Here is a 16,596-nt window from a genome sequence, read left to right as displayed (position 1 = left end):
GTTGTCAGTGGAGTGATGTGCTGAAGTTACAGTAGAGCATGTGCAAGATTTGGCCCATTCAAGTGTGCATAAAAACCCACTCCAGCACACATGCGGCCCTCATCCTTTGTCACTAACTGACAAACTTTGTCACATCACCTCAAGACCGTTGAGGTGATGTGGTTTTCTTGTATCAACAGGTTCCTGGTCCCATAAGCCACAGTACACTGCAAAGTGACATCATCAGGCCTCTAAAACTGAATTGCAACATCGATCCCTCTCAGGCTGACCTCCCATAAGTCAAAGGCAGACAATGTGAGACGTGTGTTTAGATGGAAGTGTATATTTACCTGCCAGTGGGAACTCAAGGACATGGCTCCAGCAAGGTTATATCCAGCCACATCGTGGAGTGTTTTGGGGGTGAAAATGAGTTGTAAAAATGACAAATGGCCTACAATTCTCTAACTGAAGCAGCACTGCAGTTGGCACTGTGTTTTAAGCAAAACAGTTAATTGCTCAGCGCAGCAAAGGCTCGATGAAACACTCATAAAACATCACAAAAAAAGCCAGTGCCTTCTTCTGTTCTTGTCTTCACCGTGCAAACGACTGCTTCCATCCCTGCTCTTCATAATTTCCCAGCGCAAAAATATTATGTTGCCTGTGGCAACAATTCAATAAAATACCCAATCACATCTGTTCTTTCATATATTTCCCAAATTAAGCTAAGTCTGTACATAATAGAGAAGTCTTCTCATCTGTGTGCTAGGATTTCAAGCCAGGATTTACTGCAGGGTGATAAATGACAATAAGGCTTGTTTTGACAAATGCAATGCTACTTTTGAATGAGCGAGGGGTTGGCACAGTGTGCAGAGCCAGACCCACTGTTATCAGCTGGATTAGTGGCTCTGATTGTGCCCTGGAAGCTTTTGCTCTCAGCACCAATCAAAACCTGCGGTCCGTGCATCCCATAATAGCCACGTTCATCCGTACAGTAGCCCCACCTGCTCCCAAGTGCACTTATTTCATAATAACAAGCTTGCCGCAGTTCTCATCAGGCCATAATGCTCACAAATAGAAGACAAGGGAGAGGGTGAGCCAAGGTTGTTTTGACCGAATCATTTTTTTCTCTCCACCTCATGCAACTAACCTTTTTCCCCTGACTAGCTCTAGTCGTATTTTCCGACCACGCAGCTCTAATCTTTTAGGATGTCACTTGTGATCATACATCTACTGCTGCCTTTCTGCTGTCTGTTCCTCTTCTACCTTTCCTCTACCCTGCTGTTTTCCTCACCCCTGCTCATCGCCACGCTGGCCTGAACCTGATTTTGGGGTGGTTACCGGGCTTCCTCTGGACCCTCGCTGTGATCAGGAGATATCACAGTTTCTGGGTCACTTCTGTCACAAACCAAATGCCATTTAGGGGGGGCTGACCTTTCTAGTGGCTGATGCTGGAGCAGGCATACTCCACGCGGGTTGTCACCCCTGTGGTTCCAACCACAAACGCACACTCGGTTGTATTCCCGTTATCTCTTTTATTCATTGCTATACATGTTAAAATAATAGGCATGAATGTAGCTGGAACAAAAATAGCTGATGTATGACATCTTGGCTAAGCTCAGGACTGTGACAGGCCTAAGTGCTGGCTGCAGACACATGGTATATCAGATCTCAGTAGAAGGAACTCCAGATATGCTTCCTGGATTTATTTGAATGCAGCGGGTTATGCAGCAAGTGCCACTGTTTTCACAAATGGGAGCTTAGCTCTAAATGGAATACCTCAATCAGCAAGAAGCCAAGTCAACAGCTTTCTCTTTAAAATACTGTTGCATACCATTTCTATTGCCAAGCTGTTCATTTCAACTAAGAGCATGTTGAGTTGCTCATTTAAAGCTACTGGCCAGACCTTGGTTGCATGTGATCTTTGATTTTTGCAGGCAGTGCAGAGCTTTAAAATTTTGTTGTTGTTTGTTTTTTTTAAAGCTCCCGTCCGTCTTGTCCCATAAAGCCAATGAGTCATAGGAAACTAAATTATCCTCCCCCACCCCTCAGAGTGGATTTATCTGTCATAGTTGGCGTTGCCATTTAAAATCCCCCCAACCATTTTTCTCATGATCTATTGTTGTTTTTAAATAACAGCCTCTGATTAGCGGGTAGAGCTTCCTAAAAATAAAAATGAAGTCTGTTCGCGTCTTCCTCGGCTCAGAGAAGAGAGACAGCTTTTTCCCAGTGCTGTTATTCAAGCCCTCACAAAAAAAAAAAAAAAAAAGTAAAATCTTTTTTGTTGTTGTTGTTTTCTCTTTTCTTTCTTTCCTTCTTCTTTTTTTTTTTTACATTTCATACTGGCTGTTTGGACTCTTCCTGGATATAATTTTATTTATTTCCATGCTGTGATGTCTGGCTGGCTGAGGGAGGCTGAGAGGATCCTTACTAAAAGCACTACGCTGCCTGCGGCAGAAACAGGCCAGAGCTCTCTTCACATAAATAACACAGGAGCGTGGAGAAAGTCCTTTTGGTGGTCTGCTAGAGGGATAGAACCAGCTCTTCCAGGTTCTGTCCTTTTTTCATTCTCTGTGTCTCAGTGGTCTATCTATGAGCTTGGATGAAGAAGCATAAAACAGCAGGATGTGGAAGAGATTGGTCCAAGATGTACATCTGAGTGGATAGTGGACTTCCAATAGCCTGCAGGCTGAGACCAGACAGAGTGGATGCTGTGAACTGCATCAAACTAATCTGACACATGGGAGTCCCAGATTTAAGAACTGTAACCAGTATTATAATAAGGTGTAACTAAATCACCTTACACATCATTTCTTTTTAATGTTGCAACAGCAAAAAATTATGAATAATATGATCTCAATTTTCCTCTTAAACTTTTTATTAACATGTGCATATATTGTATTCAAGTTTTTAAACTTTTGAGGTTTCCACATTTTATGGTCTTCTCATAATGCATTTAATTATTTTTTTTAGTGTGTTGAGAGCATTAAGTGTGTTTTGTTAATTTATTAAAAGAAAAAAAATCATCTTTATTAGGTATTCAGATTCTTCGCTCGGTGCTTGATTAAAGCACCACTGGAAGCAACTGCAGCCACCATTCTTCGTGGGAAAGATCCTGCAAACTTGGAATCTCTTTTCTCCCTTTCTTGACAGAATTGTTTAAAGTCAATTATGTTGGGTTGGGAGTGCTGTTATGCAGACATTTCCAGGTCTATTAATGCTCCTTTGGGGTTCAGGTGCAGACTTCACACAGTTTTCCCAAAACCACTGCTGTGTTTTCCTCTGTGCTATGCTTTGGGTCATCTTCTTGAAATGAAACCTTTGGTAACCTGAGATCCTGAGCACTCGGGATCGAGCTATATATTTCGGTTTCCCTGTTTCCCTCTATCGTGACTAGTCGCTCATAGCACAATTCCACCACTACTGTGTTTGACTGTAAGATGATATTAATGAGGTTATGCTCAGTGGCCTGTCTCCTCTATGCCATTGAGAACTGAGAACAGATAGATCAAATTTTTTTTCATGGTCTGGAAGTCGAACTGCCTTTTGGCAAATCTGGGAACACAAAGTCTGCTGGCTTAGCCTCTGAGGGAAATGTTTTTATCCTTTGATCACTGTTTAGAAATGCAAAAAACAAGCAATACCAGTATAAACAACTGATGGTTTTTGCATGAATTTTTACAAATGCCGACCCTTTTACTTTTCACATGGACCGCTAGCCTCTTTGAAAGCAAAACCTGCTCAAATGTGTCTAGTCAATAGCCCCTGAACTGCTTGACTTTTACCTACAGATTCTACATATTCATATGCAGAATCTCATCCTGGTGATTATCTTTTAGAATACTCCCAGTGGGCTGTCATGTGTCTTTTAGTGAAGCATGGATTTCATCATGCCACTCTACCACAAAGCCATAATTGATAAAGTGCTGCACTGAGAGCTGTTCTGCACTAAGCTACTCCCATCTTCAAAAAGCAAATGGGTGGAAAGGTCTGGGGGGACTGTTGGTGGTTACAAACTTCTTCCACCGAGCTCCTGGGCACTTGACATAGTCATGTCAAATATTTCTATGGCAAATTGCTCTACACACTTTAGAATGTATCACCCCATTGATAATTCTTTGGATCACTTGGCTCTCACTCTGACACACACAGTCAACTGGGGGACTTTATATAAACAGGTGTGCTTTTCATTTTGGTGAATTAGAGTTCTGTGAGGCATAGGTAGATTCCAGTCAGGTTTAGGAGCATCTCAAAGACCCCTCATAGAGGCTGGATGTATTACAGTTCCAGTTTACTATGCTAATGGAGTGTTTTTGTCTTTTATTTTCACAAATTAACAAATTACTTTGAAAACTTTGTATTACCATCCCTTGGAGTACAGGAAGAAGAGACCCCCCCACCCCCTCCCCAAATAAATAAGTAACTAGTAACTATAAATTTTAATTTTAAGAAAATTTGGAAACTTACAAATCATGAACAACTTTTTGAATAATCTATATATTGTTAATGTTTTTTTTCCAGTGAAAAAATAAAGAATGTGTAGTTTTGTTTTTGCTGTATGCCACTTGAGGATCAAATTTCCAGAACACGGGTGTTACCAGCCCCTGGAAGTGACCTCTCCAAACTGGCCTTATTTGGAGAGCACTCGAGTGCCCCATTGTTGTGACAGGAACAATGACTCTAACAGGGGTGGGAGAGAAAACACAAAATACAGACGTCTGGCTCTTAAAAATCATCAGATGGAAACTAGTTTTTCTATATTTGCACTCACATCATGGAAATCTGGTCACCTGACACTGATGCCGTGGCTCGCCTTTGAAGTCCGTTTAAAAAAAAAAGCTTTATTTAGTGCACATTGTGTGCAGAACCTAATTTATAGGAGCTGACCCTGGCTACTCTTTTGTGCAACAACCACCTTGGAAAACAATGGCAGGAAGGCTTGAAACTTGAGAGGAACTGAATCTGCTCTTTTCCATTTTTTTTCTGCTCTTATTGAATGGAGAATTTTCCCTCCCCGAGTAAAATAGCTCTGTTTTTTTTGTCCAACAGGAGCCATAAAGTGATGTCTAAGCATACCATGACCAGGCATTCGCGCCGAGTTTAACTGGACACATGGGGACAGTTGTTTTGTACCACAGTATGCAGAGGGGCGGGGGGGCACAGAGGAAGCCATGGACGCCTGGCGACCCAGTGGTGACCCAGTGGCCTCCTCATGGAGGGGATCAGGGCCTAGATAGGGAGTCGGCTTAAGGTTAGAGGTTTAAGGGTAACAAATCAAGCAGCACTTTAATGGCATTTAACCCCCACATACCATATCTCTCCAACTGTTTGAACAGTGCATAAATGCAGGCCAAACATAGGAACACATATTTTTGTTTCATATGGGGAAGTTGTCTTAAATAACAGAAAAGGAGGCGGTCGGATTTGGTGATTAATAGACTGAAGACAAAAGCTTTCCACTAACTTTGCACCTGAGGTCTGTTTTGACTCGTTTCTATGCACAAGAACACGTGAAGCCTGCAGTTTGAAAGCACACTATGAACAAAAATAGTTCTTTGTGAGTGTACTTTCTGAGGTGACAGCAGGTTCTTCACCCTTTCACTTTCTTTCCTCTTATCGTTTTGTGTGCCATAAAGAAAGAGGCAGGACAGGGACCCCCTATAGGCAGTGCATATCTGCCTCTAAAGCCATCACTCAACTTTATGTTCACTTCTGGTTCTCCTAGCCCGGCTGTGTTTCTTCCATTAGTATCCACTCATAAAATGTACCACGGTTATAAAGATGTGCAATAGACGACTGCTAGACAGTCACTTACCTTTACATGGTAATCAGGTGTTTCTACGTACCTGTCTTTTACCTCACTTGCCTAAACGTGCCTGATATATAACATTTATGATTTTGACAGTAACATGGGAACATATTAAAAATAGTTTACACAACACATTTATTAATATTTACATGTACAAAATAACACGTGCAAGTACAGTAGTTTTACTTTAAATTGTTACAGGTTAAATGTGGGACAGAATGTAACAAATGCTGATTCTAATAGTCTTTTCTTTTTATTTAGGATAAGCTCTTCACTTATTTTATATCCTTTTAATGTGAATACTGTTACGCTACCACATTACTCCCAATTTCAATACGGCTTTGCTTTAGGCAAACTGTCACGGCTACGCTCATTATTTTATGACATTATGCAGTAAAAAACTATTAATATATTCAACGTAAGAAAATAGAAAATTATTCAATTTTGATCACTGCTATTGGAAATTCTATCAATAACTAACTCTACAGTAAACATGAAGCCAACAAATGTAAAAAAAAAAAAAAAATCCTTTTTTGTAATTGTATCAAAATTTACGCTTAATTAGGTTAGTGGAACTTTTGAATTTGAATTGTAGTTGCACAGTTAAGAAATAAACACTGACAGCAGCATGAACAGTTCTGTCAAGCATATGTGCTAACAAAAAAAAAAAAAGATTTTATAATGTGAAAAGGGTCACTGAGGGGCCAGCTTTAATCAGAAACTATCCTGTTTATCCCACTGGAGAGTGACTGAGAGGGCACTGAGTGACGCAGGTGAGAGACAGGCGTCACCCAGCCCCTAGACCGCACCTCTCTTATCTGCCTATGGAACGGAGGAGGAAGGAGTGACAAAGGCCAGGGCCTGAGCGTGATAAGGAAGGGCCTTATGTCCTGCTTCGGCCCTGGCTTGCACCGTAGCCTCCAGTGCAAGAGGCCATCCAAGGGCCAGGTGTTGACCACGACCAGAACAGCCTCCCAGATCATGTTTTTCATTTACAGGTACGTCTATGAGTGACGTCAGATATATAGAGAATGCTGGTGTGCGTTTACATGCGGCCGCTTTGGAGCAGTGAATGAGAGGAAGAAAGGGAGAGAGAGCGCGAGAGAGAGAGAGAGAGAATGAGGGTCAGGTGAAGTTCAGGGCAGATTTTTTGCCAGTAGTCTCACACTGCAGGAAAGCCAAATTGCTTCCGGATCTAGGTATCCACCCCTGCATAGTTCAGTGTTCGTACCCTTCCCACCTCCTTGTTGTCATCCCTCTTTCCTCCCATTCATTCTTTCATCTGTACTTTGGTTTTATTCTCGCTTCTGATCTTTTCTCATTCTTTGTCTTTATTCTGGCTCTCAGGTGATCGGTCTTGTTGCGTGGCATGGCACAGGGTGACAATGTCTGTAGGGAAGCAGTCTTTGAGTAGGATACCTCTGTCTCTCTGGCAATCCAGCTCTCCAATAAAGCCATACCAGTAGATCACAAGGCCTGGACCAAACCTGCAGTGCACGAAAACAAAACAGACTGTTAGTACATTACCGCTGCTGTTTTCAAGAGTTCTCAGTGTGCAAATACTGAGATACACTTTCAAATTCATATCTGAAAATGCTGTTGACTTTGGATAGGAAATACAGAAAACATCAGGAATAGGTTAGTAAAGAGATAGAAAGATGGGACACTAGTGAGATGGATCTATGAGCGATAAGATGGCTTAGGTATTTTTCCTTTGATCACATCCAGGAAACTTGCGCTGAATCAAACAAAAACACCGCCAGGAAGATAAAGATCTTTCTGACAGGGTGATACACACTCAATCACATTACAATGGCAGTAAAATAACAATAATCTATGAAATAACAAAGCACTACACCAAGGCCTCCGGATCCTGACATCAGAAGCCTTTGGTGCATAAGAGAGCATGCAAAGTTCAACACACTGCATATGGTGGTTAAGGTTAGCTAGTCAAACAGCGTCCAGCTGTTTCATTCACGTTCATTTTGAGGGGGAAAGCAATCTGCACTGCGGTGCCTAATGGCAATAAAGATTGACTTTCCAAGCAAATGTGAGCTCAAATTAGGAGTGTTTAGATATAGGATGTTTTTGTTTATTTCCTTGTAGAACCTGTAGCAACTGTATCCCTAAAGATGTGCTGAAAGATGCAGTAACACTTTAAACAGAGGAACTCGTCACTTGGAATGTGCAACTACATTTCATTATTTCTTTTCAAAAAGGAAATAAAGCAGCTTTCAAGATATTTATTAACCCCCAAAGAGCCACCAGTGGCCCCTCTCTTTGAACCTTAGCTGCCACGCATAAAGACGTGTCACAGTTGAACTCTTGAGTGGAGAGCACTGTAGCTGCTAGATGCTAGAGCAGATTCAGGGGGCTGACAGTACTGCTCTTCATCCTTGGACAGTTAACGCTGTTGTGGGGCCTCTGGAGGCCAAGACAGGAAGCTAGCTAAAGGGCCACAGAGAGCAGTACAAGTTCAGCTTCAAGGTAAAGTTCATAAAATTTTTTGACATTTTGGTTAGATTATAAGAACTATTATAGATGCTGTATTTACAGAAATCTTTAGTTTGCAATTTAAGAATTTACTGTAAACACACAGATTGCATTGTGACCACAGAAATAATAAATTCTCAGCCTTTGTTCTTTTGCCAGCTGTTACATATGTCTTGTTATAATGACTGGTCTCGAGGCAGTGCGCATGCTACATACAGTTCCCGTGTACAGACAGACGCATGTACATGAAGATATGTGCACCTCCTTCTAAGCGACCCTCGCAGTAGTGTACATGCTCCTACACCCCATCCCTGCATTCTGCGTTTTACAGCGCGTGATTTACGGTGCCGTATCTGTGAGCAAACAGGCCAAAGCCAACAGCCCCGAAGAAAGCCTGCAGATGCACGCTCTAAGTTCACCACAGTGTCACACACGTAGCTCACCCTCTCAACACTGCACAAAACTCAAACCTTCAAATTCTCGCCATTTCCACGCTCCACTGCTGCACATGGCTGTCAACTCTTAATATGGAAATGTTTTGGAAACAAAACCTAAACATTTACATTAGGTGGCTTCAGAAAAGGGCTTATGTGCTTCTTTTTATTCTGCCGCCGTTCTCTTTGTATTTCCTGTGTTCTGGATGTATACGTGTGTTTGGGGAGGGTGAGAAGCGTAGAACGGGCAGACTGGTCGGCACACACTGGAAAGAGGCAACCTTCTGAAAAGGTTAAAACTGTACATCAACAGATAAGGCAGCCGTGCACGATTCATCATGTCCCAGGTCTGTCAAGGGAGGCTGAGTACAAATTGAAACAAGCAAAATTACAAACACTGGGGAGCCATGTCACCAAGGCCTTTCCATACCGTAAAGAAAATAAATGGAGTTTGAATCCTTCTCAGGATTAATACAAGTCAATACTACTGGGACCTTGAGGTAAAAATCTTGGACTGGGAATAGTAACAATAACACTGAAGGGGGAAGGGAACGGTCAGGGGGTCAAGACTAAGTCTGATGGTTCCAGCATGATTTTCTTGTGAAAAAGTCTAAAACTAAGTAGAAAGCAAGTAAAAATACACAGCAGGGTGCTTTAGGCACTACTACTGCATATATATATATAATTCCTCTGAAGTTTGTGTGTTGGAACGCCGGAGGAAGTGAGTGGAAGTTCAGTTTAAATTTGTAGGCAAATTATGGTTTATTATGTGGGCTGGCTCATTTTAACCTGGCATGTGCTTATTACGCACACCACCTCAAAGTCAGAGTCAACCATCTTCCAATAAACACCTCGCTATGTAACGAGTTGGTGAAATTGTTTGTGAAATGTAGCTAATTTCAGCAAGAGGGCCACTTGACGAGCCTGGGCGTGGATTGCGGGCTGCCAGGCGTGCTTTCGTTAGTGTTAATGAGCTGCTGGTGGTCGCATTTTAAAGCAGGTGCCAAGCAGCTTACTACAACAGTTTAATGAGAGCGAGGCAGTAAGAAATAGAAAAAAAAACATGAATGGAGAAGAGGGAGTGTTATTAGTATCTGCCTGTGCACACACAACATGCCATGAAGCCAGCAATACGGAACGTCTGAATCATAAACACATGCATAAAAATATACCAACTCTACCCTTCAAATAATTTGCAGACTTATTTCTTGATTTTAGTTCTTGCTTTTCTCATTTTGGGGGGAAATGAAAGCATGGCTGAAAGCCCGTAATCCATGCATGGGAGGTCAGGCAGTGTAACCTTTTCAAAAATCTCTGAGTTGAACATTTCTGCTCAACACGCAGATCAAGGTTAACTTCCTTTGCTACATTTGGTGGGAAAAAAAAGAAGAAGCTTCAAGCACAACTCGGGTTCAATCACTTTTTCCAAAGTACATTACATGACATGACGAATTATCAATAAAACTGAGATGAATTTATGCTCGACTTTAAAACGCCCTCACTTCATTTTACACACCGCACAGGTCCACTTTAAACAAACACCCCAGCAATGATTTAGACAGTGCAAGCCTTCACCTGAGGGTGAAGTCTATGTCTCTGAGGTCTCTCCACAAAGACCTCTTTGTTTTCAGCATCCATACATCAGGTCACAAGGTAGGCAGCTAAAGCACTGCCAAACATTAGTGTTAGTCAGTCTTTTCTCAGTTTTCCCAAATGCCGTAATGGAACCCGCTCAACTTCTTTTAAGACAAAAAGCATTCAGACTGATTGTGAGAGAAGTACAGAGGCATAAAAATGTCTGTGTTGAAGTCTGAAGAACTGCATATGTAGTAAAAGACAGAGAATAAATGTGTAAAAATAAGACTATTCTTTTGAGATCCCTTTGATAGATGTCCACCTATCAAAGAGTTATAAGAGTTTTCATTATAAAATAAAAACAAAAGTTAGATACTGGTGTTGTGATGTGTTATTATTTGCGAAAATGTACAGGGACGGCAGTGACCCAGAGCCTGCATGTCAGCAGGTGATACAGTTTTGCATGAATACTGTACCCAGCTTGTGTATTTTAATGACTTTGTAGTGCATTTTGCTGCAATTCGGCCAGACTGATGACGAAGACACCCCTGACAAGTAAAACTGCTGTGCACAAGTAGGATATTTTAAGGCTGGCTCTACCCAGAGGGGCGTCCTCGAACAGGGAGGTAAATAATCCCTTGCTACAAACTATACATCCGACTGTCCATAAATAACAGGAACTGAATGGAAGAGTTAACCTCCCACAGACAAGTTATTAACATGACCATAGCTAAGAATAGAAAACATTGTTTTTTTTACTTTCTCCACCCCCTACTTTGTCTCAGTGAGTGGTGAAAAAAAACTTAATTCAACTTAGGTACTCAAAACACAATTACAAAGCAACCGCAGTACACGATTGTACATTATTATCACCCAAACCTACGCAAGCGTCGTAATTAAGGAGGAACAGAGAAGAATGCGGTTAATCTTTGCCACCAGTGAAGAGCATGCCATATTCATATGCATATGTAGTTTTTAAGCTAGAGGTGTGGAGGTGGAATGTGTAAGTATGAGAGTATGAGAGATGTGGGAGGTCAGGTCGACTCAGTGTGTTGTCAGTTTTATGTTGCAGTAGGAGCTAATTTATGCTCACTAATGCAAGATAACAATACCAAAACAGAGACAAGAGGATTCCAGAGCTTTACTTGGTAAACACAGCAACTACGTCTGGAGCAGGATGTAGCCCGAGCCCTTTAAGGGATCACAAAATTAGTTGATGGTCAACCCGATTCAGCTTTAGCAACATTTCAGTCCCGTCCTACAAATGCAAAAGGTGAACTTTGTGCTCATTAACTATAAATTTAAAATAGGCAAAATAATATACTAATATTTTATATTTTCAATTCACCAATAATGCTACTAAAAGACTATATGGACAAATGGTTCAGCAATTTGAGAACAATGTGTAATACTGCAAAGAATTTGGGAATTTAAAGATTCTGGAGAGATTTGTGCACATAAAAAACTAAGGCTAGACCTTTTTCTATATGATAAATAGAGAAAACTGCTTATTTTTAAACATATGAATCCATAATTGTAAAATGTTTTTTTTTTCTCCCATTAATTATTTGATCAGTTATTACTTTCTGGCTTCAAATTTCCCACAAGCTCCTATCACTTCAGCCACTTTCTCACAATAACCAAAACCTTATCACCATACAGATACACAATCTGACATCTGACTGATACCTTGACTAACACATGATTATGTGAATGGGCAAATAAGCATTAACCTTATATTTATTTGCTGGCTCAATAGTAACTTACAGATATCCGACTTAATTACATTTGGTCCCAGTTAGAAACCATTCGCTCAATATCATGCTTCCAAAACATCCTCCAGCTGAAGGGAGGAGACTTAATCAGTGTTTTGAACTCGTTAAGTCCCTTAACTGAGCATGTCGCCTACCACATTAGCAACACATATCTGAGAAACAAGTGTGCACTGTGCGTGTAATGTGTGCGGGTTCCCTCTCAGATCTACGGTGTCACGGTCCAACACGCTTTGACACACTCTGGTCTGTATTGGATGTGAAGCAAAACTAAACAAGGTGTGGTCTGGCTCTAGCTTTGTCTTTCCAGTGTTCAAAATTTGGCCCAAGCAGCACAGAGTACACTACATGCAACAAAGCAGCCTGTGGTGGCACCTTAATCATAAAAAAACCCCAAAACTTGTCGTTCAGATAAAAGTGTCCTGTGTGTTAGTGTTTTGCAAAAAGGATTGTTTTGAACAGGCTTGTTAACATAATTGCAAGAAAAAGAAATGTCCGTCTCGGTCTCTCCGGCTTTTAAAGGGTTAACATCCAGGAACTAAGAGCACACCTGATCTTTTTTTTTTTTTGTTCGCAGATATCGACTCCTCACACTCCTTAATGACACTGTACATCATGAAAATGGCTTGATCTCTTCAGTTATGACACACTGAGTGGATATTCATTAACAGTTAATGCTGATATTAATGAATTCTTTCATGGTGATGACAGCACATAGTGTCTCTACCATATTGAACTGAAATCTTGAGCGGGTAGTAATTTTGTCTGGGAATCTTGATTTATGTAAACATATTTTAAATGTAGTTAAAAGAACAAACAAAATAGCGGCGCTCGCGGATGAATATACTTAATGTTTTAGCAAACATTAAGTATATATAGTTTCAGGTACAAGCTGTCATCTGGAATGCCAGTGAAGCTGATGCCGGCTTATAGCTAGAATAAGTTTGTTTTACCTTTTAACAAAGGGTATACTTATCAGTGAGTGCCAGTATTTTGTTTGTTATCGGTTTTAATCAAGTTCCTATACATGTTTAAGATAATCTAAGTAAAAATATAATTTAAAAAATAAACATCTGAGGTTTTCCCTTTTTTAGATAATGCTCCAAGTTCTAAAAACTAAACATTGACCATAGTGCTAATTTGGAGATCAGTCGAAAGCCCCTCGGGCCTTTGATGAGTCCTCGTGTCTATGAGTTCTGCCTAGAGACAAGAAGCTCCCCATGGTAGTGGGCAAGAAGGCTGGGGGCTGGGAGACTGTGCAGACAGAGAAAACCACATTGTCAAGGGGATACATGTTCCTTTAACCTGTTATTGTGAACTCCCAGCAGCCCTGGCCGATAATTGCCACCTGTCCCTGGGGAAACAGTCAAAGACAAGCATTGGGACAGGCTTTTTTTTTTTTTGACCATTGCTCCTTATGCCACACAGATCTGGACCTAATCCTGCCTTTAACCCCTGTAGCTAATGTGTCTTCAATTTAGGATGATCCCCCACTACAGGCACAGCCCCTAATCAACAACATTTTGTACTGTAACCCTATCCACCCTTGCTAGGGCAGCATCAGTCAGAACGAGCGCCGGCACAGCTAATGCATCCAGTGGAGGAACAATATCATGCGTGTGTACTTATGGATGTCATGTTTGCATATGAGGTCATGGGATGTGTGCCATGCACTCAGCTGTTTTTTAATCGACATAAGCTGTTGAAATAAAACATAATAATAATAATAATATCCACATGCAACTGTACTTAAAACCACAGAAACACAAACAAGTTGCATGAAATATGTAATATGTAAGCCACGAGTATATTTTTTAAATGAGACTTTGTAAATTCTTACAAAGAATTCTTACAATGAGGCTGCTCCTCATTGTTCTTCCATTCTGAAAAAGCCATGCTATCCATTGGCCCAAGGTCTCCATCAGGTTCAAGAATAAGTACTTCATTGTACGTTCTGGTACCAGTTCAGTGAATCAAAAGTCATGGAAAGGCAGGTGTGAATGTTTGTTGTGTAGGCCTCTTGGCCTCTGCGTCCATGAGTACAACCCTGCCCCAAAATTAGAGTGTGGTCTCTAATGTCTCCCTGTGAGAGAAAGAGGCCTGGCTTTCGTCCAAGTCAGCACCTTTGGAAGTGCAGTCGTGTTACCACCACTAAATCAACATGTCAGCGCCCAGCCCAGTGAACTTCTTCACCCAAACTCCACTGCTTACAGCGACCCCACACACCTAATGAATTGGTGTGAATGCCTATCTGTCTGCTAAAATGAAATGGGGGAAAAGGAGATATGAGGAGTACAAGGGTGGGAAAAATGTAGATTTGTCTTTCGGGTGTTACAAAAAATATTTGCAGTTAGGAAAAATGATTATCGCTGTCCTTTTACTCAATCAGAAAACTACTGTAGCAAACCAGCCAGCGCCGGGTTACCGTAGCCTCCGCATCAACCTTGGCTTCTGTGTCCAAAATGGAACTGTCCCACTTTAGGGGGCAAGTGTGGAGAGGGATGCAGGCGAAAGGCCACAGAAATCTGTGTGCTTACTCGGCAGTCTGTTTACATTCCTGAGGGTAATTTTAGCCCCTGGGGGGAGTAAAGCAGGGGGGGCCGACATGTTGTTGGGGCTTGTCAGTGTTCCACGGGCCAGCCGGCACAGTGGCGGCACCTGGACATCTGGGTGGTAAATATACATATACACACAGATATACCTCCTGCAGAAAAACCACTGGATACCTGCTTGCATCACTTATCAAGGTTAAGGTTATTATTAGGGAATTCTAAAGGTGAAGTTGCATTTTCCACACAGTATCAATAGCTGCTTTGTAAAATGACTGAACAGAGCTACGCGATATCAACGAGGCCTTCTGAAAACCACAGGACTAACCAACAGGCCCAACACAGCAGAGTGGCATTAGTTTTGGACAACACAGGATATCCCCAGTGTTTTTACTGACAATCTGGGGTGCAAATCTAATTTCACTGTAGTTTTAAAAAATTTGCTAAGCAAACAAAACAATAATCCTAGCTCAAGAATAGCTTAGGGCTTCTGTGTGCCTGTCGGGATTTGTCTTTTTATTACTCCCAGCCCACAGTGTCCCTTCAAAGTGAAAGAAAGCAAAAAGTCCATGCGTTTGCTGTGTTTGTGTGTGAATGCAATTGTAAGAGTAGGACAGAGAGATACAGAGAAGGAGGGAGGGAAAGAGAGACTCTGAGCTTATCGAAACTAATTAGGCAAGGGATCAGGATGGAAGTTAAATACTGGGCTACATGTAATGAAAGAAGCAGAGTGGGGGACATCTAGGGGTCAAGCCCACACCAAACAGTGGTCCTCAGGCAATCTGGTATTGATTTTCACTCGTTTGGGGATGAATGTGAATGGGAGGGAGGGAGACGAGGAGAGGCAGTAGGGCAGTCTAAGGGTCTCGTGAGTTGTCAACTTGACAGTTTAACCCCTTTTGGAGAAGAACAAACAAACAGAGGGATCTCTTGGGCTGACAGCGTTGATCTGTCATAGCGATGACACTGCAAAGCCCCACAGAATGGCCACACAGGAGAGGCAAGTGAGGAGGAAAAAAGGAGGGAGGGTGAGCTGATACAGATATGCACAGGCACATTCCTCAAGACTCAGAAGATAGGACTGTGCTCCGCTCACCTTAAAATAAAAATTCAGGAGGACGAAAAGGACCATTCAACTGAGTCTTTAGTCTGGGTTTAATTTAATGTTATGAAAATCAAAAATAAATACAGTAACTTATCAACTAAATACTTCTGTGTATGGTTTTTCTTATGTTCTTATGTTATGACGATGGCAGACCTTAGATCAGACCAACGTGGAACTTCAGGACCTATTTTGATCATTTGCCATGTCAAAAACTATGGGTATCCCTGATATAGCAGTACTGGTAATGGTCCACAATCACACAGACACTCAGATGTCAGTACTCGTCTCTTGTCAGTTTGTGAAGGCCGTCACCCTCAAGCACCTTCCTTCTCATGTCCTTAAACACTCGAAGACCCCTTTCACTCTTTTCCTCAGACTACCTCATCGTTTTGTCACATTGCCAAAGGGGACTCCATTACCCTAGCTAACTCTCACTTATACTTAACACACACAAACACACACACACACACACACACACACACACACACACACACACACACAAAGGATAGTCACAGCTAATGCTGTCCACATCAAATTAGAGAGGCCCCTATTGTCCCTATTATGGCCTGGGAATGCTCCATCATCACGGATGCTACGGGGTCCCTCACTTGTCAGAAGTTGTCAGACAGATAGGGAGACTGGATACACACAGCTGACAGGTAATCTTAATGTCTTCAATTAGCCCAATTAGGCCTGTCATAAACAATTCGATAAGTGTTCAACCAACGCAAACAGATAAACGCACGCACAAGCGCACCAAAGTACACACGCTCACACACCAAGGTCTGCAGGGTATTAATGAGAAGGGTAATGGGTATATCAGTGGACGGTTGACTTGTCTTTTGTTTCAAAGAGGGGTGTGTCCCCATCCTTTGCTCTCAGC

At 41.7% G+C, this 16,596-nt stretch overlaps 1 protein-coding gene across 4 annotated transcripts in view; it reads right to left on the bottom strand.

Moving 5' to 3' along the window:
• The window catches only part of cdin1 (CDAN1 interacting nuclease 1), a 70,855-nt gene that overhangs the window by 14,380 nt on the left and 39,879 nt on the right, over positions 1–16,596 (bottom strand). For 3 of the 4 annotated variants that reach the window (XM_085143454.1, XM_085143453.1, XM_085143451.1), the window contains exon 12: positions 2,058–7,272. In XM_085143454.1, coding sequence (XP_084999580.1) covers positions 7,104–7,272 — 169 coding nt within the window. In that variant the 3' untranslated portion in view covers positions 2,058–7,103. Of the gene's footprint in view, positions 1–2,057; positions 7,273–16,596 lie in introns of those variants that run through there. The other variant, XM_085143452.1, reaches the window with a different exon arrangement.

Source organism: Neolamprologus multifasciatus, chromosome 19 (genome assembly GCF_963576455.1).
Source record: "Neolamprologus multifasciatus chromosome 19, fNeoMul1.2, whole genome shotgun sequence".
In the NCBI taxonomy this organism is placed as follows: Eukaryota; Metazoa; Chordata; class Actinopteri; order Cichliformes; family Cichlidae; genus Neolamprologus; species Neolamprologus multifasciatus.
The sequence above is the reverse complement of the archived record's forward strand: the minus strand, read 5'-3'. Positions and strand labels throughout refer to the sequence as shown.